Source organism: Arachis ipaensis, chromosome B2, assembly GCF_059453495.1.
Source record: "Arachis ipaensis isolate K30076 ecotype BB chromosome B2, ASM5945349v1, whole genome shotgun sequence".
NCBI classification, from domain to species: Eukaryota; Viridiplantae; Streptophyta; class Magnoliopsida; order Fabales; family Fabaceae; genus Arachis; species Arachis ipaensis.
The window spans coordinates 79,953,459-79,974,951 of record NC_142437.1 but is presented as its reverse complement, the minus strand read 5'-3'; the positions used below and the strand labels follow the sequence as shown (position 1 = coordinate 79,974,951).

The 21,493-nt window shown below is 36.1% G+C and overlaps 4 protein-coding genes across 4 annotated transcripts; all 4 read left to right on the top strand.

Moving 5' to 3' along the window:
• The first annotated feature begins 9,654 nt into the window (after positions 1–9,654).
• Positions 9,655–11,952, top strand: LOC107625432 (calmodulin-like). Its single transcript, XM_021115929.2, has 5 exons — positions 9,655–9,727; positions 10,101–10,156; positions 10,791–10,881; positions 10,978–11,135; positions 11,875–11,952. Exons 1-5 carry the CDS (start codon positions 9,655–9,657, stop codon positions 11,950–11,952), a joined length of 456 nt encoding a protein of 151 aa, XP_020971588.1.
• A 3,726-nt stretch (positions 11,953–15,678) lies between these two features.
• LOC107625431 (protein MIZU-KUSSEI 1) lies at positions 15,679–18,427 on the top strand. Its single transcript, XM_088503692.1, has 3 exons — positions 15,679–16,704; positions 17,772–17,839; positions 18,147–18,427. Exons 1-3 carry the CDS (start codon positions 15,867–15,869, stop codon positions 18,297–18,299), a joined length of 1,059 nt encoding a protein of 352 aa, XP_088359818.1. The 5' UTR covers positions 15,679–15,866; the 3' UTR covers positions 18,300–18,427.
• Positions 18,428–18,440: 13 nt separating this feature from the next.
• On the top strand, positions 18,441–18,836 carry LOC148574548 (serine/threonine-protein phosphatase 7 long form homolog). Its single transcript, XM_088505912.1, has one exon. The coding sequence runs from the start codon at positions 18,441–18,443 to the stop codon at positions 18,834–18,836; it is 396 nt and encodes a 131-aa protein (XP_088362038.1).
• Positions 18,762–20,830, top strand: LOC110268881 (uncharacterized). Its single transcript, XM_021115931.2, has 4 exons — positions 18,762–18,895; positions 18,992–19,082; positions 19,169–19,368; positions 19,467–20,830. Exons 2-4 carry the CDS (start codon positions 19,041–19,043, stop codon positions 19,783–19,785), a joined length of 561 nt encoding a protein of 186 aa, XP_020971590.1. The 5' UTR covers positions 18,762–18,895; positions 18,992–19,040; the 3' UTR covers positions 19,786–20,830.
• Positions 20,831–21,493: the final 663 nt, after the last annotated feature.

Below are 21,493 nucleotides of genomic sequence, written 5' to 3'. Positions count from 1 at the left end.
ACAAACTGCACTATTGGGAACAACAAGGCCTTGTGGAGGAAGCATATATACTTCTTGTAACTCACCATGCAAAAAGGTGGTATTCACATCCAGCTGGTGTAATTCCCATCCTTTTGCTGCTACCAAAGTGAGTAGAAGTCTCAATGTAGTGAGCTTTACAACCGGACTAAATGTATCAAAGTAATCATAGCCAGCTTGTTGACTAAAACCTCGAGCCACAAGTCGAGCTTTATGCCTTTCAACACTTCCATCGGGATTGAATTTAACCTTGAAGACCCACTTGCAACCAATGGCACGCTTTCCCGGAGGCAAAGAAGTAATTTTCCAAGTTTTGTTCTTCTCAAGAGCGAGTAACTCCGCACTAATTGTATTTCTCCAACACTCGTGCACAACAGCTTGTTCATAAGTCTTCGGCTCAACTGTAGTAGTTATAGCAAGGGAAAATGCTCTATGGATGGGGGAGAGCCACCCATAATCCACCATTTGAGATAGTCCATATTTCCTTGAACATGATTGGATATTTGAGCAACCTGTGTCAACCAACATGCAATGATAGTCTTGTAGGTAATTAGGTGGCTTTCTAATGCGGGTGGATCTTCTAGGCTGAATATAATGGGATGAACTAGGTTGAGATGCATGATGATGTGAAATTGGTGTACTATGAGATGCATTTGTGGGCTCATGATGTATATGTTGAGACCTTAAGTCATGAAATTGTAGCGGACAAGATGTAGAGGAATGTAATGGGGATGAAGGATAATGCAAATTTAATGAATTATCAACAAAAGGATCAATGTCATCAAAATTATAAGTAACGTTATGCTTGGGAGCAAAATCAGCTTGACTTTTTTGAGGAATTGTTTGAGTGAATTTATATGGAAAACAAGCTCATAAAATTCTACATTTCTAGACAAATATGTTTCCCTAGTGTGAAGATCAAATAGAACATACCCTTTAATGCTGATTTGATAACCAAGAAATACACTTTTTTGTGCCCTTGAGTCAAATTTTTTTCTTCCTTGTGAAATGGTGGATGCATAAGCCAAACAACCAAAAATTTTAATATGATTTATGTCAGCATTTTTGTTAAATAAAACTGCAAAGAGGGTTTGATTCTTCAAAACTGGACTTGGTAATCTATTTATTAAATGTACAGCTTGACTAATGGCATAATTCCAAAAACACTTTGGTAAACCAGATTGAAAAAACAATGCCTTGCAACATTTAGTATGTGTTGATGTTTTCTCTCAACAATACCATTTTGTTGGGGCGTTTCAACACAAGAAGTTTGATGAATGATGCCATGTAAATTGTAAAAAGAAGTGATTTTAAACTCAGGATCATTATCCGAGCGAATGGTCTTAACTTGGGTTTGAAACTGAGTTTTAACATAGGTTATAAAATTTTGTATCAAAGTGCTTGCCTCTGATTTTAACTTCATGAAATAAACCCAAACAAATCTTATTTTATCATCCACAATTGTTAAAAAATATTTAAAACCTTGTAAAAAACTGATGCTATAGGATCTCAAATATCCATATGCAAAAGATCAAAATTATTTTGGCTTCTTGATTCACTAAGAGGAAATGGCATATGCTTTTGCTTTGCAAAATGACAAGAGTCACAAGGTATATCAAAATCAATTTTATTGCACTGTATAGAAGGATAAATTTGTTTTATTATTTCTAATTTGCTTTGTGGTACATGGCCTAGCCTATAATGCCACAAATCATTATTTGAAAAATTTGAAAAATATTGATTTTGTGCAATTGTATCTGCAAACCTAGTTTTCAAGCTAAGTGCTATACTTTTGCTGCAATTTCCTGAATTTACTGTATGCAATACAAACAACAACAAAGCCTTGTCCCACTAAGTGGGGTCGGCTACATGAATCAAACGACGCCATTGTGCTCTGTCATGTATCATGTCTACAGAGAGACTGTTTACATGTAGATCTCGTTTGACCACCTCATGGATGGTCTTCTTAGGTCTTCCTCTGCCTTTCGCCCTTTATCCATCTTCCATCTCATCCACCCTCCTGACTGGATGTTCTATCGGTCTTCTTCTCACATGTCCAAACCACTTGAGACGCGATTCAACCATTTTTTCCACAATGGGTGCTACTCCAACTCTCTCCCTTATATCTTCATTCCTTATTTTATCCAATCGCGTATGACCACTCATCCATCTCAACATCTTCATCTCTGCCACACTCAGCTTATGTTCGTGCTCCCCTTTAGCCGCCCAAAACTCCGTACCATACAGCATAGCCGGTCTTATAGCGGTGCGATAGAATTTACCTTTAAGTTTTAAAGGCACTTTTTTGTCGCATATAAAACCAGATGCACTCCGCCATTTTGACCAACCTGCTTGGATCCTATGATTTACATCCTGTTCAATCTCTCCATTATCCTGTATGATGCACCCAAGATACTTAAAACTTTTAACTTTTCGTAGGATGTTTTCTCCAATCTTCACCTCTATAATGGGGTTTTCCCTTCTCCGACTGAACTTACATTCCATATATTCCGTCTTGCTATGGCTTATGCGCAAACCATACACTTCTAGAGCTTCTCTCCATAACTCCAACTTCTTATTTAGGTCTTTCCTTGACTCTCCCATAAGGACGATATCATCGGCAAAAAGCATGCACCATGGCATAGGCTCTTGGATGTGCTCTGTGAGTACTTCCAAGACTAATGTGAAAAGGTATGAACTTAAGGATGATCCCTGGTGTAATCCTATACCAATAGGAAATTCCTCTATCACACCACCTTGAGTCTTCACACTAGTTGTGGCCTCATCATACATGTCTTTAATTGCCCGAATATATGCGATCCTTACTCTCCTCTTTTCTAAAACCTTCCATAAGACCTCCCTTGGTACCATATCATACGCTTTTTCCAAATCAATAAACACCATATGTAGATCCTTTTTATTACTATGATACCTCTCCATCATCCTTCTTAATAAGTATATCGCTTCAGTGGTAGATCTGCCTGGCATAAATCCAAATTGGTTCTCTGTTACTTGTGTCTCTTTTCTCAACCTCCGTTCTATCACTCTTTCCCAGAACTTCATAGTATGACTCATAAGCTTAATCCCTCTATAGTTTTCGCAACTTTGTATATCCCCCTTATTCTTGTAGATAGGTACCAAGGTGCTCTTTCTCCACTCATCAGGTATCTTCTTTGACCTTAAAATCTCATTAAAAAGCATGGTTAACCAGTTGATGCCTTTTTCTCCAAGACCCTTCCAAACCTCAATCGGGATATTATCAGATCCTGCTGCCCTGCCATTTTTCATCTGCTTTAGAGCCTCTTTTACCTCGAAGTCTCGAATCCTTCGATAGTAGTCAAAGTTTTGATCTTCTTCCCTTGTGCATAATCGACCAAGGCTCGGAAGAGTCTTCTGTCCCTCATTAAATAACTCGTAGAAGTAGCTATTCCACCTTTCATTAATCTTCTCCTCTTGAGCCAATACCTCTCCATCCTTATCCTTTATGCACTTAACCTGATCCAAATCTCTCGTTCTTCTTTCCCGGCTCTTTGCGATTTTATATATACCTTTTTCTCCTTCTTTCATGCCCAAAGACTGGTAGAGACCCTCATATGCTCTTGTTCTTGCTTCACTTACAGCTACTTTTGTCTCTTTCTTAGCCGCCTTATATTTTTCCCAATTATCTGCATTGCGGCATAAAGACCACTCTTTAAAGCATTCCCTTTTTATCTTTATCTTTTCTTGTATACTCGTATTCCACCACCAGGACTCCTTGTCTCTTGGTCCTATTCCTTTAGATTCACCAAAACTTTCTTTTGCTGTTCTTCTAATAACTTCTGCCATCTCCCTCTACATCTTTTCCGCGCTTCCATTCCCATCCCACTTTGCCTCTTCTCCTACCTGTCTTAGGAAGCTTCTTTGTTCCTCACCTTTCATCCGCCACCACCTCGTCCTTGGGTTCTTCGTATGATGTCTTTTCCTCAACTTTTGCTCAACGCAAAAATCCATGACGAGCACCCTATGTTGTGTTGTCAAACTCTCTCCCGGGATAATTTTACAGTTAATGCAAAATTTTCGATCGACTCTCCTCAACAAGAAGTAGTCAATTTGAGAGCTTGTCATGCCACTCTTATAGGTTATAAGATGTTCGTCTCTCTTTTTAAAACATGTATTTGCGATGAGAAGATTAAAGGTTGAGGAAAAGTCCAAAATAGTTTTACCCTCGGCATTGATCACCCCGAAACCATGGCCTCCGTGAATACTCCCATATCCAGTCACTTCTCTCCCAACATGGCCATTTAAATCTCCTCCTAAGAAAATTTTATCTCTCAAAGGTATGCCTTGAACCAAACTCTCAAGATCCTCCCAAAACCTTATCTTGTGTTGTTTGTCCGAACCCACTTGCGGTGCATAGGCGCTAATCACATGGAAAGCACCTCCCTCCACCACAAGTTTGATAGAGATGATCCGATCTCCCACCCTCTTGACATCCACTACGTCCTTCTTCCACTGCTTATCCACAATTATTCCAACCCCATTCCTATTCTTCACCTTTCCAGTATACCAAAGTTTGAAACCAAAAGTATCCAACTCCCTAGCCTTTGCACCAACCCATTTCGTTTCTTGTAGGCACATAATGTTAATCTTCCTCCTTGTCATGGTGTTCACCACCTTCATGGATTTTTCTGTTAGAGTGCCTATGTTCCATGTCCCAAATCTCAACCTTCTGTCGCTTCGACCTTTACCTTTTACTTTGTGAACTAGCTTATTTACCCTCGTCCGTTCACGAAAACGCGAGAACCCTTGCTCATTTAACACTACATCCGGGCACTGATGCAGCGGCTCTTGCTTTGACACCGTACTCGACCCATACGGCGCGTTGCTTCCGGGCAACGACCTAGATTTAGCGCAATAATGTCTTTGATTCATGTCATGGGGGTTCGGCTATATTTTTATGTTAGTTGCCGAAGACCTAACACAACCATCCTCCTTTATCCGGGCTTGGGACCGGCTATGTACTGCAAGTGTAACATAGGCAGAGTTATTTACTGTATGCAATGAATGTCCTAAATGCTTTGTATCTACTGTCTCCAATGTTGGAATGCCTAATTGAGATGGTGAATGCATCATGTACAACCCTCTTTTTGCTCTAACTGTGCCAATCATCTTCAAGGAATTCTGGCTCTGTATCTCACAATATTGGTTAGTAAAAACACATTGACAATGCAAGCTTTTTGTAATTTTGGATATGGAAATTAAATTAAAGTTGAAACTTGGTATATACAGCACATCATTGAGATAAAATGTGTTTGAAAATACCATAGTTCCACTTATTCGTGCTATTGTTTGTGTCCCATTTGGTAACTTGACCAGAATTGGCCTAATATGCCTAAAAGTAGTAAAAAAATGCATTGAGTGTGACACATGATCTGTGGCACCTATGTCTAGCACCCAAGAGTTTGAAAAAAAAGTTTTTACTGACAATAAATGTGCAATATGGGAGCTCATGCAAAGTGTATAAGTCTCTAAAATTATACCTCTCTTTTCTGCATTGGTGTGGCAGGTTTCTCTCATATTTGATCATTGACAAGGCTGTGTACACTCCTGTTGAAGAAAAGTAAGCAGTGCGTTTCTCAAATTTTGATTAGACAAAGATTGAACATCACTCTCCTTCTCTTCTTTCTCTGTACAACCACTATTTCCTTCAATTTCAGTAGCTATCTGATTTGTCACAGCTGCATTGTTCACTTTTCGTGATAATTTTTGTCTTTGGAGGTGGGGTGAGAACCCATGTTTGTGGTAACAAGTATCCATAAGGTGTCCTACCTTATGACAATATGAACATGTCTTAGATGAGCTCCTTCCACCACCTCTTCCAGTTCTCCCTGCTCGTCCTCCTCGTCCTCATCCTCTAGGAACATAGTTGTTAAAATTGTGCACTGAATTGGCCACTGTAGCAAATTTCTAACCTCCTAATATGGACCATGAAGCTACCTTTCTTGTTGAGTAAGCAAAGAGAACACTTCATTGATAGTAGGAAGAGGTCTCATAAGCATTATTTGGGATCTCACAATCCCATATTGCTCATTCAAGCCTCTCAAGAATCTTACCGCATAATTCTCTCTTCTGTAATTCCTCATTATTTGAAGACCACAATCACACTCTTTATTGCAATCCTTGCATTTAGGAACTGGCTGGAAACTTTCAATTTCTTCCCAAACTGCCTTCATCTTCGTGTAGTATCCTGTGATGGTTAGATCTCCCAGATTCATTGTGTATAATTTTTCTTCTAACTCAGCAATCTTAAACAAATCTCCATGATAATACCTGTGCTTTAAATCAACCCACAGATCTACAGCAATCTCATTCCAAGCTACACTCTGTGCAATTTCAGTACTCAATGACAAATTAATCCAGGCTACAACATATGTGTTGCATTTATCCCAAGCTATAAAAGTTGGATCATTCTTATTCGATTTTTGTATAGTTTCATCAATGAATCCTAGTTTGTTCTTTGATTTCAAGGCTAACCTCATAGCTCTAGACCAGGAATTATAGTTCTGAGTGTTCAAAGTAATAGTAACAATAGAGATTCCTAGATTCTCACCTGGATGTAAGTAATAAACACTTGATGGATCTGATAAGAAATTAGCACTTGATTTTGCTCTTGATAGTTGCATATTTGAGAGTTTGCTCAAAATCCGTGCTAAGCTTTGAAGTTCCACTGGAGAAAACTCTGAATCTGGAGTTTGATTTATCTCAGGATCTGAACTGGGGTTGTTTGCCATTGTGACCAAACCACAGTTCCAATTGCATCAACGACACCCTTTCTTCAATCTCGATTTTTCATGCTCACCGCACCATGATAAAACCAAGTTCTGGATCGAGATTTTGGGAGAAGAATTGGGGAAGAAGAGAGAGAGAGAGAGAGAGAATAGTTTGAGAAGAGAAGAAGAAGAGAGAGAATAGTTTCTGTATATTGATTCAGAAAGAAAAAATTAAGTAAAATAAGTTACAGATTGCCTACTATTTATATTACTAACTTATCCCTAATTCCTAACTTAATTTAAAGCAATTAATCAATTAAGATAATGATATGCTGACTTAGCAACACTAATTTCTAACAGAATTTGTTATACAAATTTTGTTATACAATCAATTTCAATTTGTCATCATAACTGAATGCATTTCTATCTCCATCAGTTTTAACAAGCAATTTTTTTGGATGGTTCCATATTGCACCAAAGGTAGTCTCCATTGTTCCACCTCTAAATCTCTATTTGCCATAAGTCTCCCGATTAGACTTCTGTGGCAGTTTTCTAATAAATCACATTCACATCCACCTCTTTAAGAAAAACAATATCCTCTTTCTCAAAACTTATTAGATTAGAATTTTGAGTTTTTCTTAATTACTTCTTTCAATGCCATTCGTTGCTTCTTGTTGTTTGATTCCGGTTTCTCTATAAAGGTCCTGGCGGAACAAAGGTTTCAAATCACTCAGGGCACAATAGTAGAGTACAATACTCTCTTTAAATTAGCTTAACCATTCTTAAAAATTCAAATTATTTGACCATACCTACCATATTTTCAGAATTAAAATACAGTGATACATGGTAGCGAGAACCCACTAATAACATAATCCCCAATATAATTACACGTCACACATATGTGGTTAATCTTCCATATGTTTCTCCTATCTAATTGGAAAATGTTAGTTGTACAATAAAATTCAGCCTTTATTAAGCCTTTAAATCTAATATTTTATTATTTTAAGTTTTTAATTAATCATATTTTCTATTTTTAAGGAATTACTTTTATTTTTAATACTTATCACCGTAAAATTTGTAACCACTTGCAATACATTGATTTTTTGCAAAGCAAACCATAAAACTTGTAACAATTTTTCGTATACTAATTTTTAAAAAATCAGTGAAGTTTTCAAAATCAATTAAACTCACTTCAAATTTTTTTTATTCAAAACATTCAAAACTCATGTCAAAAACACATCTAAAATTAAATAAGCGATATAAACACATTTAAAATTATGTATTAACACATTGTTATTGTAGTTCTAAATTACATATTGAACACAGACAAAATTAAACTCAAATACACATCCAAAATTATAAGAATGTACTCTAAATATTTTATTAACACATCCAAAATTCATGTAAAAAAACTTATATATGTACATAAGAACATGATAAACAACATAAACACATCTAATATTATAAGAATGCACTCTAAATATGTTATCAACACATTCAAAATTCATGTAAAAAAATTTATATATATACATAAGAACATAATAAACAACATAAACACATCCAAAATTAAGTATTGACACATCTAAATTAAGTTAACATTACAAGTCCCAAATCAAATATATCAGTGAAAAAAATTAAAATCACAAACACATTTAAAAAAAATAAAACACAAACATATGCAATATTATACATAAATTGAAAAAAATAGAACCTTTTATTAAATGAAAAAAGAGATAACATATCTCCATGAATGAACTTAACCAAATTTTTTTAGAATTTTGCAAGCAGAACTACCAGAAACAGAGAAGAAGTGCGGAGGAAGAGGCGGTTGTGCGTGGTGCGAGGGAGGATACTATGGACGGGGAGGAGCCCATCGATGGAGGAGGTGTGGGGATGTGCGTGCGTCGCGAGGGAGGTGCGCGTCGCGAGGAGGAATGCGTCGTCGAAGGAGGAGATCGTCGCAGAGGAGGTGTGCAACGCGGGAGAAGACGGAAGCGGTCACATATGAGGAGGGGGAAGCGCTGCAGTTCTAGATCTTTACGGAAGGAAGATTTTAGTAGTGATAAAAATTTGATTTGGGATATTTAGGATCTTATTTGGGATTTGTTAGGATTTATAAGTTTTAAATTTAAATTTTGAATTTGAATTTTAGTTAATCTGTTTGTGTAGATTTGTATTTAAATTAAAAAAAATAATAAATCTATTTTGACGTGTTTGTTTTAATTTTTTTTAAATTAATGTAATAAAAAGGCTGAATGAAGGACTAATTTAAAGGACACCTAGTTAAATTGTATCTAATTTTACTAGGAACCAACTTGAAGTATAACTAATTATAGTCAACTAGTTAAAAAACATACTAGTTACATAAAAAAAATAAAAATAAAAATAACTTCCCATTACTTCTATTTTCTGAAATTTTAAAATTAGAAACAAAAAAAGTTAACTGAATTGAGTTGGATTATATCACTACAAGACTTTAATATATTTGTGGGTATTTTTTAAAGGGGAGTTTTGAAAACCTCCACAGTACGTTTTATATGTGACATTTTAATAAACCTCCACAGATTAACAATAAACTCCACTGTTATAATTACCACATAATTAAAACTCCTTAAAAATCCAATGAAACACTGACGAGAGGGAACGGAAGAGTGAGAGCTCAGAGAATCCCTAAGCTCGCTATAGGCATCTCCATCGCCATCTCTGCCGCCGCCTCCGCCGCTATTGCCGTCATCGCTGCCGCTAGAGTTCATCTCTTTTCTGCTTCTACCATAAAGCTACTGAGATCGAGCCAAGGCTCCTCCTTCATCAGCGCGTTTACAGATCTAATCATAACAAGCATTTGAGATCAAGAGAAAGTGCCTCTTCGGTCAACTTTTCTCCGCCAATGACGCTCGTGTTCTCCATCGGCATTCTATCCCTTTTGTACACTCTTCTTTCCACTCATTCTCAATTTGATGGTTCTCCTTCTCTTTTTCCTTGTTTTTTTGTTTTTCATTCGCAGATTTTGAATGCTTTGTTATGTGATATAACATTCGATGAGTTTTATTATCTCTTAATGGATAACATTGTTTCAAATTCTCAAGCATTCCAAGTGTTTGATGAATTGTTTATTCTCTTAATTGAAATCCTGATAAATTAATTTGCTAATTTTTTAAATTTGATTTTGTGACACTCTTTTATTTTGATACATTTGAAATCCTGATATATTGATTTTATTTAGAAATAGCTATGTTGCATGAGGTGTTTGTTAAATCTCAAATTGGCTATTTCTATGATCACATAAACTGCACCTCCTCTGCTGAATGAAGATAATTATCACATGATGCTTAGGTTTTTCCCCAAGACAACTGTGGATGTTTTTGCATTGGTGCTGGAATTTGGAGGCAGTAAGCTTTCATTTCATAATGTATTTCTGCTTAGAAATAGCTATGTACTACTTTTCTTTCTAATCCTGCTCATACTCATCAATTGCAAAACATTTTATATATGAATATGGATATTATAAAGTATGGTCTCCTTTTTTTTTATTACTTTTAATCATTTGTTTCTGAGGTTGGTTGTTGCTTCTTAAACTGTAGTCTAGTATTTTAGTGTCTGTAATTTTGGTCAAAATTAGTATGCGTTCAAACTTCAAAAGTCTCTCTTAAGTTGAGTATCATGTATTTTGCATTTTTAGACAAAATATATTATTATGCCCGTCATAGTAACAATCAATCACTATAATAATCAACACTACAGAAGAAAGAAAAAAAATATAATGTGCTTCAATATTGTATGCTTTTTTGGTGAGCTTCCTTGAAAGTTGGGCTTTCCATTTTGATGCTTGCAGAGTCTAAGCCAGGCTGAAGAATCATTTTGTTTCAGCAATGGCATGTCCTTTATTTTTACTTCAGCTACATGTTTGTAGTAATTTATTGAATCTTCTTGTGCCATTTTATATAAACACAATGAACAACACATTTATCATTATATAATATATATCGTGTTTGTGTTTTCATTTATTATTCCATTTCCAAACAGAAATTTAATTTCATGGCACCAGATGCATTGACAGAAGATCAAGTTGCTGAATTCCGAGAAGCTTTTAGCTTCATTGACAAGGACCATGATGGTGTGTATATTTTTCTTTTTTATCCCAAACTCTTTCTTGGATTAAAGAGTTTCATTTGTTTTTTAAACTGATTTGAATGAAAGTGTATGTATATAGGATTTATTAGCGTGGATGAATTGGCAACCATTATTAAATCATTGGAAGGTAATGCAACAAAAGAAGAAATCCAACATATGATTAGTGAAGTTGATATTGACGGAAGTGGGAGCATAGATTTTGAAGAGTTCATCAATATCATGGCTACAAAAATGAAGGTAAACATGCCTAATCTGTCTTGGAATTTGGAAACTAAAATTGGTTACTTAATGTTGGATGGATTTGGCAGGAAAATTTGGCTGAGGAGCTAAAAGAAGAATTCTATTTAAATTTTATAAATAACTATTTGCTCCTCGTCAAGAAGGATCAACAGGGACACAGGGAAGCAAGTTTAATGAAAATGAGGCTCTCCATAGAACGGTTCAAGTTTAGCTTTTATAGAGCAAGTCAGCAAGGAAAGATCATTATTTTACACACTTCATGAACTTACAGCAAATTCCAAATTAAAGCACTACCACAGGTCCTAAATAAGTGTCCAAATCCAAAATTTCACCTTAAACAGAACCTAGAAAAGTACTGTAAAGCAGCTATTAATTATTCTGGCCTCCTTCTCCTGCATATACAAGGCCAAGAAGGTAGAACATCCTAATTCATAACGTAAATAGTTGATCAATTATGAAGTGCATGTAGAAGTCAATTTCCCCAAGTCTTTTGGTTTTTAAGTTACAACTATCATTCTGATGTAGTTTGCTTAAAAAATAAGCTGATCCAAAATCTTTATCGACCACAGAAAATCAACTCAGTTATTATAGTAATGTGATCTTTTTTCTTTTTCATCAGTCTCAGACACTGAATCCCTCAGAACAGAGGCACTGTTTATGAGCCTCGATCCTTCGAACCAATTTTTTTTTCTTTTTCTTTTTCTGTATCCTGATATTTGAATTTTATTGCATGCAGGCGGGTGCGAAAGTAAATATTAGTGCTGGTGGAACAACTCCTTTACACATTGCAGCTGATTATATTACAATGCTATAATTAAAAGTTTGATTGGTAAGATTTGTCATTGTTAGTTGGTTTGATATTATGCCTGTGTTTGGATTAGCTTATTTTGTGTTCATAACGGTTTATAAGCAAAGTTTTACTAGAGATTTGGGTGAAGAATATTGTTGCACAACTAAAATTATCTGCCAGAAATTTTATCACAACTAAAATTTTATCTTTTTTTTAAGGGTTTGAAGACAAAGGGTGTGGAGTAAGTCCTGTCTCATACCTAAGGCTGCGTTTGTTTTTAGAGACAGGACAGAACATGACACTGAAACGGAGACAATAGAACGGAGACACTAAAAATTATCTTTTGTGTATTGTGTTTGGATACGATGAACAAGACACTAATGTAATGTCTAGTATTATGTTTGGATACACATGGACAAGACTAAAATATTATATGAAATGACTAAAATAGTCCTGTGATTCCAAATTTTCTACATCAATACAAATTAATTTAATAAAAAATAAGAGTACGTAGGAGTACAGACGGAACTTGAAAAAAAATATTTGAAGAGGCAAAAAATTTTAATAAAAAAATATATTAGTATTTATATTAAAATAAAATTTATAAATATAATTATTTTATTTTAAAATTTATTATTAATATGTAGGAATACATATGGTTAAGATTAACAAAAAAAATAAATTTGAGTTTGATTAATAAAAAAATTTGTTTAAGTTAATAAGCCAAATTAATTTTAAATAAAAAATTAATTTTTAAAAAAAATCCATTTTTACATGAAAAAACAATTAGTTTTTACATATAAAAATCTATTTTTATTTAAAAAAATTATTTTTTTATTTAAAACTGATTTTTCTTTATAAAAAACTGATTTTTCTTTAAATTATATAAAATCAATTACAATTTATAAATTATTTTTTAGCATTTTAAAAGATCAATTTTACTTTTGCTAATATTTATCTTTCAAAAGTTTCAAGATTAATTATTTTTGTTATTATTTTTATTACAAATCAAATAATATAATATAAGGTTAAAATGATATTGAAGTAAAACGATAAAAAGAAAAGAATTATCTACCCCCAAAAAAAATTATACAGAAAGGAGAGAGTACCTGGAAAAGAAAGTGATAGAGGAAGAACAAGAAGAAAAAAGTATCTCTGAACAACGCAATAGGAAAATAAGAAGGGGTAACAGTGGAAAAAAAGGAAAACAAAATTTATAAAATTGTTCGTGTCCACTCTTTCAAATTTTGTGTTCATCATTGTCCTTCGTAAAAGAATGGACACAAAAGTATAAAACTGTCTCGGAGACAATATGTCCACTGTCCATGTCTCTGCTTCCAAACACTTTTTAAACAAGTGTTGTCTATGTCTCCGTGTCCTGCCCTCGAAAACAAACGCTACCTAAGAGTCGACTTTGTAGAACCCAATGCATTGTTTGTGTTGGCAAGTATCTGAGTCAATTGTTGCTTGATTTTAATAATTTCATAATGCAGAAATTTCATAATGCAGAAAATTGAACTTGCTTTTGTTTGGGATGAAGCTGAAGAAGAAGAAAAGGAATTGGCATTAGTGAAGCAAAAGATTAAGAGCAGTCATGATGTCTTGAATGATCCTTGTCTTTTGAAGGAAGAAACTCCCAACAATGAAATGGTAATATGACCTTTGCTTCCGTTTTCGTTTTTCTTCTCAAGTAGAAGTATTGGTTGATAAATTCCACATATTAATAAGTTACTGAATATTGTTTTATTTGTTTATACTTTATGGAACTACTTATGGAACTAAAATCTGTACTGCATCGTTATACGAATAATCTCACCTGAAAGTCTATATTTTTACAAAAACCTAATGGTGTAAATGCTATATCAAATAACCATAAATATAATATTAGTTATTTTTATGTTGCAGAGTAAAGCAAGGGATTTGCAGTTAACTGTAAGAGATGCACTTAAAACCAAAAAGGAAGAGTCTCGGAAAGAGTTAGAAACTCCTTTACACATTGTGCTAAAACACTGTTGGACTCTCCTTGTAGTGTATTTGTTGGAATAAATGAAGTCTCAGCTCAAAGTTGCTGTCGTTGTTGCTATTAGCTAGCTCTGGATTCAGCACTTATTTCATGGTTAGTGCCACCATTGACATTTATACATTTGTTTAGTTTAGTATTATAACTACTTGTAGAGCAATTGGTAATTGACTCTGATTGATATCACTACACTAGAAGGATAACTTAATATTAATGATATTTAAGCATTTTTATTTGATATAGTAAGAAGTGTATTGTTTTAGTGATTACTAGAGACTTTTATATAATTAGATGATATTGAAATTGTTGTTTTATTTAATTTTTAAAGAAAAATAGTAATAGTTGTGTAGAACAATACCATATGCAATTATGTTTGGAACTATTGACATTGAGAATTTTTTTTATATATAGAGTTATGTCTTATATTGAGAAATTATTATAAAAGATTTAATTTTTAAATTTTGATATTAAAAAATAAATTTTTAATTTGATAGTATGTAAATGAGATGAGATTAATGAATGATGTGAAATTAAAAATAAATAAATAATTACAGAATTTGTGGGGGTTTGAAAATCTCACAAAATAGTTAATTTCTTTATTTAAAAAATTAATTTGTAGGGATTTTTAACTGCCACAAAAGTGATTTAAAATCGCCACAAAAATTCAATATTAAACTCCCACTAAACACACACAAAACCTCTACTGAATAGATTGTGGAGGTTTTTAAAAACCCCATAAAAGATCTCGTGGCACCTCAAATTTTGGGAGTTTCAAAAACCTCCACAAATCATTCGGTGAGGATTATAAACCTCCACAAATAAAAAAAAAAAAAAACTGTCACAAATAAACAAATACCTTATAATGGAGTATAGTTAGTTCTCTAAAATTTTTCATATCTATATTAGTCTCACATAAATGTCAATCATAAAATGTTCTCTCTCCCATTTATTTTTTCCGTTAACTTCTAACATTTAGCATATAGACCCAAATGGTTTTACTTAAATTTTCACAAAATCTATATATTATAAAATAAATAGTCAAATTAATCCTTAAAATATTATTCGTCTTTTAAATTGGTCTTCAAAATCTTTTTAATCAAATTTATTTTTTAAAAATTTTAAATTAGTCATGTTAGTTCTTTCGTCATTTTGTTTGTTGATGGCGTCAAAATTTGCTAATGTAACACGTTAAGTGACATCCCAATACACATCTAAGATTTTTAATTAACTATCAATATAATAAGTTTATAAAATTAGATCAAATCAAAACTTAATTGGGGAGAGAACTTGAGACATTGAAATTCTTCAATTTAGAGTTAATTTGTTCTAATTTTATAAACTAATCATATTAATACTCAATTAAAATTTTTAGGTGTGTTGGGATGTCACTCAACGTGTTATATTAATAAATTTTCACACGACAAAATGACAAAAAGACTAACATAATAACATAATTAATTTAAAATTTTTAAACAATAAATTTTATTAAAAAAATCTTCCAGACCAATTTAAAGAACAAATAATAACCGTTTACTCATATATTATAATAATGTTGGACTGTAGAGTAGGACCCTTAAAAGAAGGTGGAAAAAAAATCACTCGTCAAGCAACAAAACTAAAGTCCAACAAAAATGATGATGATGAAGCACAAGCTTCCACATCCCCCTTTATATTCCTCCCCTCCTGCTCCCGACGCCAACACTATTATCACCCTTGTCGGCCCCCTTTTAAACCCCTCCCCCCTCTCTCCTCTTTTCTCTCGTTCTCTGATCTCTCTCTCTTCGTTAGAAGCTTCAATCACACTCTTCCTAACCAACACCTTTCTTTCCCAAAAAACTCAATACCTTCATTCTCTTTAGAACTTCAACCTTCTCCATTTCCATAACAAACTAAAGTAATTAACAGTCACGTATACATCATGAGAAAACAAGAACAAAACCTCATCCTCCAAATAAGCACCAGCACCATCACCACAAGATTAACAAGCACCAGAAGAATAACCCCTTCCAACCACCACGCCCTCTTCCGCCTCTCCGACCCCGACGACGTTGCCGAAAAGCTCCTCGTACGGCGAGGTTCCTCCCCCTCCATCTCCTCCTCCTCCTCCTTCAAGAATAACCAATCATCACCACCACCAACAACAAGAACAAGAACCAACAACAACAACAAACTCTCAGTTCTAATGCGCTCTTTCCTGTGCATCTTCACCTTCCCTACAATGATCCCAGCATGCAAATTTTTCACTATACCTTCCAACTTCTCCATAACCCCTTCCACTGGTCGAAAAGTCACCGGAACACTCTTCGGCCACCGCCGCGGCCACATCTCCTTCGCCGTCCAGCTCGACCCGCGGGAGGAGCCTCTCCTCCTCCTCGAGCTCGCCATCTCCACCACCTCTCTCGTCAAGGAGATGTCCTCCGGCCTCGTCCGCATCGCGCTCGAGTGCGAGAAGGTCCACGCCGCCGCCTCTCACGGCGGCCGGCACAGGAAGCTCTTCCAGGAGCCGGCCTGGACTATGTACTGCAACGGTAGGAAGTGCGGTTACGCGGTGTCGCGCACGTGCGGGGAGCGTGAGTGGCACGTGCTGAGAACCGTTCAGAGTGTGTCCGTTGGCGCGGGCGTAATACCGCTGCTGGAAGACGGGGAGAAAGAGAGCAACGGCGGGTCAGAGGGCGAGTTGATGTACATGAGAGCGAGGTTTGAACGAGTCGTTGGAAGCCGTGACTCGGAAGCTTTTTACATGTTGAATCCTGATGGTAGTGGAGGACCTGAACTCAGTATTTTTCTTTTGAGAATATGATCATCTTAAATATGAAAATAAAAACTGTTATAATTGTTTTTTTTTTTTTTTTTTTTTATTATAATAGTTAACCAAAGTTTAGGTGCATCGTTACATATAAGAGGACCGAAAGTTACATTCTTTTCAGTGTGTTCTGAACCTTTATAATCCGTGTCTGTTTTCTTCTTAGGCATAGGTTTTGTTTGTTGATATGTAGTTTCAAGCGATAAAAAAAAAGGGAGAAAAGGGGGGGGGGGGGGGGGGATGAGCATGGAGAAAGTCTAAGATTGATGTATTGTTAATTACTTAATTGCTGTTTAGGGATCATGACTTGTTTTTTCTTTTATTGTTGATTTTAATTGTTCATATATAAAGATAAGACCCTATAACATTGAAGATTGATTTGATTTATTTTCACGCCAAGCATATATAAAAGGAGTTGGAATTGTTCAGAATTTATTATTTTTAATATTTTCTATTTTTTAATTCAATTTTTTGTTAATAATTTAATAATATATTTTTAAATATTGATGGTTAATTATCGTCTATAAACAATTAATTTTATTGACATTCTAATATTTTTTAAGGTAATTGTTATAATGGTAGAAATTTAGTACAATTAATTTCATATGAAGTTGATAATTGAGAGCCACAATTTAGTTAAATTTATCAAATTATTTAATAGATTCTCAATTATTAATTTCATAGGATTTTTTATTTAAATAAATAAAATAAAAGTAATAATTACTGAAATAAATATTTTTAAAAATATTTTTCGATTTACGTTCCTTAGTCATATTTCGTTTACATTGTAAACAAGATGACATTGCATGTATCTCGTTTACAGTGTAAACGAGATATGATACGCCAGCTGCAACGTGGCTATCTCGTTTACACTGTAAACGAGATAAAGCGAACAGCGTCTATAAGTATAAGTCGTTTACATGCTGTTCTTGGACCCGATTTTGATTTAGTCAAACTCTTTCTCCCTTCTTTTTACCATTTCCTACCATATTTGAGTCCGATACGGTGATGGCACGCCAGGTGGGAAACGATGGGACATCAATACACTAAACGAGACATCGCATTATGCCGAGGCAGCCGACTTCGAGGTTAGTTGCATTATATTTGGTTAATCTAAGTATGTAGATATTGTTAGGGTAGTCTGATAGTGACAAGCACTGAGTAAAATGCTTTAGGGATTGGACTGTAGGATTAATTTGGAACAATATTTGCTTCTGTAAGATTGGTATGACTTAATTAAGATTAGCTTACCGACATAAGTAATTTAGAGACATCTGTAGAGTAGACACATGGTAGTATGTTCCTAAGTAGTAGTAGTACTTTGTTCTTAAGTAGGCTACAAAAATTTATTATTATCTCTTTATAGGTTAAAAATCTTTTTTTTCCGTTCCGCAGAAGCCTCGCCTTCTACTGCCCCGACGAGTTAGCCATACCCTTCCTCCACCGGACGCCATCGTCCTGTATCTGGTTGAGGCCGGATTCGGCGACACAGTGCCCCTCAGGGAGTTCACATTTGACAATTCCCTGATTTCGGCACTCGTGGAGTGATGGCGTCCTAAGACGCACACGTTTCATCTCCCGTGGGGTGAGGTCACTATCACCCTGCAGGACGTGGCGTACCACCTAGGCTTACGTGCACACGGGAACCCCGTTGGGGGATGCCTTCGTGACTTTGGTAGGTGGTACGACATGGAGACGTGGGCCATGGTTGAGCAGCTGCTTGGTGACAGGCCTCCGGTGGCGGCACACCAGGCTGTGCAGAGGAAGGAGTCGTTCACGCTGAAGCTGGTTTGGTTGCATGTTCGTGTCCGCCAGATGCCCCCGACCGACGATCCCGAGACCCTCCGACATTATGTCCGATGCTATATTATGTTATTGATCGGAGGGTATCTGTTGACAGAAAAGTCCAACAACTTGGTTCACGTACTGTGGCTACCACTTCTCCGGGACTTCGCGGAGTATAGGGTGTTATCTTGGAGCTCTGCTGTGCTGGCCTGGACTTACCAGTCACTCTGTTTGGCGGCACAGCAGGGCGTCACGAGTATCGCCGGTTGCCCTCCGCTGCTAATGAGTTGGATTTACTAGAGATTTCCTTAGTGGTGTCCACCAGATAGAGGAGTCTACCAGTATCCGCTAGCTGCGAGGTAACCAAATATTACTTTTTCATTTCGCGTTAAACAATATTGTTAATTCGCATGGTTTGTTAATTAATGAATTGTATATATCTCTGTTACTGTCAGGTTGGTTAGACTGCAGCAGCAGAGTACGGATCAGCATCAGGCCAGTGTCATGTACTGGAGGGTATCGATTGACCGGCTATGGTTTGATGAGGTTAGTCATGTAATTAAATATTTTTTTATTTTAAATACTTGCTGTGTTGTAATACTTGTTATTTTGTTACATAAATTTTTATTCAGTTTGCATGGAGAGTATACGATGACCCTGTGCTGCAGGCCCTGTGCCCGCACTGGTTCCATGAGGAGGAGGAGTGGGGTACATGGTTGTCGGCCGTTCCACTGGTGTGCTTCAACATTGTCCGGTTTCATCACGTTGATTGGGTGAAACGGCAGTTCAACGGGGAGCAGTCAGTGCCAGGCATTCCGGTGAACCTTGACAGGTATGAATAGTGGTTAATTTCTTCAAAGTTATACGTTTGTAGTTGTTTGTTATTCTGATAGTGATACTACTTTATTTACGTAATATGTTTAACAATAGGTATCTGACCACCACTGGACGTGGTGAGGACGTCTGGTGGCCGGAGCGACTCCAACAGTGGTACGACGGTTGGAGGCAGAAGTTCGAGCCCGATCGCAGCATTACCGTCCACCATATGTTTGACACTAGGCCTACCAGTGAGTACTACGATTGGTGGTGTGTGGCTTGCCGTGTGAGGCATCTATCGGGGCAGGAGGTTTTGGAGGACCCCAAGCTGGTAGAGTTGCCCCCCGACGTCCAGCCCACTGCCAGCCAGCCGAGAGACGATCGGACTCTTCCGAGGGGCATGCCAGATCGGAGGAGACGTGCGAGGGAGTGACACTGTCGGAGGAGCCAGCTAGCCCACTGTCGCAGTGAGTGACACGCATCTTCGGTATCCCTTCTCTGTTCTTCTCAATGGCGGCCAAGAGTCTCTGTGAGAATCGGCATCCAGCAGCCAACTGTGATTGTGCCTTTCTCTCCTTCGTCACGAACAAATTCTGTAATCTCTCGTACGTGATGTGCACAATGGCAGAAATCGGCAAGTACTGGGTGCCCTTCAACACTGCATTGATACACTCGGACAGATTTGTCGTTGATAAACCTCCGATTTTGTGGTTTATCTTGTGCTTAATTTGGGGGATTTTATCAACTTTTCTCACATTTATTCAATGAAATAGCATGGTTTTGCAATTCTCCCTTGATTTGTGTCTAAATGTGAAAACATGCCTTTTAGGTCTTAAAATAGCTAAATTTAGCTCACTTTAATTCCATTTGATGCCTTGATGTATTTGTTGAGTGATTTCAGATTCATAAGGCAAGTATTGGATGGAAGAAGTGAGGAGAAAAGCATGCAAAGTGGGAAAACTCATGAAGAAATGAAGGAATCGTAAAGTTGTCAAGCCTGACCTCTTTGCACTCAATCGACCATAACTTGAGCTACAGAGGTCCAAATGAGGCGGTTCTAGTTGCATTGGAAAGCTAACATCCGGGGATTCGAAATGATATAAAATTTGCCATATGTTTTTTCACGTATAGGGGCACGCACGCGCCATGTACGCGTGCCCGCCGATGCTGCTCGTGGCCCACTAAAGTGAAATTGCCCCCAGCGATTTCTGAAGCACTTTGGGCCCAACCCAACTCATTTCTAATGCTATTTCATGCAGAATTCAAGCTTGGGCAGGGGGGGAGAAATTGTTTGGTAGTATAGCATCATGTAGGTTAGTTTCTAAAGAGAGAAGCTCCCTCTTCTCTCTAGAATTAGGTTAGGTTAATTTCTTCTAGATTTTGGTTCAATTACATGTTTTCATCTTGTTTCCTTTATGATTTCTTGCTTCTACTCTTTCATTCTCAAGATTTTTAGTGTTAATTTTACTTTTATACCTTTTTTATGTTCATGAACTCTTGTTGGAATTGGATATTTTCTTTTATGAAATTTATGTTTGATGTTTTTTTAATTGTTGATTTGAGTTGTGAATTTACTTTCCTTGCAATTAGTAGTTGGTAGATTTATTATTCTTGCACTTTTACCATGCTTTCTTTTTATGCCTTCCAAGTATTTGATGAAATGTTTGGTTGGATTTTAGTGTAGATTTTGTTCCTCTTGGCCTAAGTGGAGTAATTAGTGACGCTTGAGTTATCTAATTCCTTTAATTGATTGACAATTGAAAGTTGCTAATTAATTTGGATACCACTAACGCTAGCCTTTCCCTTGGGAGTTGGCTAGGACTTGTGGAATCAAGTTGATTCATCCACTTGACTTTTCTCCATGGTTAGAGGTTAACTAAGTAGTAGCAGTGGACAATTTGTGGTCACAATTGAGGAGGATAACTAGGATGTGACTTCTAGTTCTCATATCTAGCCAAGAGCTTTTCTAGTTGTTAGTTTATTTTCATTGATATTTACATTTCATGTCTCTTATCCCAAAAACCCCAAAATATCTCATAGCCAATAATTGATCACTTCATTGCAATTCCTTGTGAGACGACCTGGAGTTTAAATACTTCGGTTAATTCTTATTTGGGGTTTGTTAATTGTGACAACCAAAA

Bases quoted from the DNA above. Each gene is read 5' to 3' on its own strand.
- LOC107625432 (XM_021115929.2), top strand. From the start codon at position 9,655: ATGACGCTCGTGTTCTCCATCGGCATTCTATCCCTTTTGTACACTCTT. The intron at 10,157-10,790 runs GTAAGCTTTCAT...ATTTCCAAACAG, and splicing joins GGTGCTGGAATTTGGAGGCA to AAATTTAATTTCATGGCACC. The intron at 11,136-11,874 runs GTAAACATGCCT...TATTGCATGCAG, and splicing joins TCATGGCTACAAAAATGAAG to GCGGGTGCGAAAGTAAATAT.
- LOC107625431 (XM_088503692.1), top strand. From the start codon at position 15,867: ATGAGAAAACAAGAACAAAACCTCATCCTCCAAATAAGCACCAGCACC. The intron at 16,705-17,771 runs GTAGTGGAGGAC...ATGGCACGCCAG, and splicing joins TTACATGTTGAATCCTGATG to GTGGGAAACGATGGGACATC. The intron at 17,840-18,146 runs GTTAGTTGCATT...TCCGTTCCGCAG, and splicing joins CCGAGGCAGCCGACTTCGAG to AAGCCTCGCCTTCTACTGCC.
- LOC148574548 (XM_088505912.1), top strand. From the start codon at position 18,441: ATGGAGACGTGGGCCATGGTTGAGCAGCTGCTTGGTGACAGGCCTCCG.
- LOC110268881 (XM_021115931.2), top strand. From the start codon at position 19,041: ATGTACTGGAGGGTATCGATTGACCGGCTATGGTTTGATGAG. The intron at 19,083-19,168 runs GTTAGTCATGTA...ATTTTTATTCAG, and splicing joins ACCGGCTATGGTTTGATGAG to TTTGCATGGAGAGTATACGA. The intron at 19,369-19,466 runs GTATGAATAGTG...GTTTAACAATAG, and splicing joins ATTCCGGTGAACCTTGACAG to GTATCTGACCACCACTGGAC.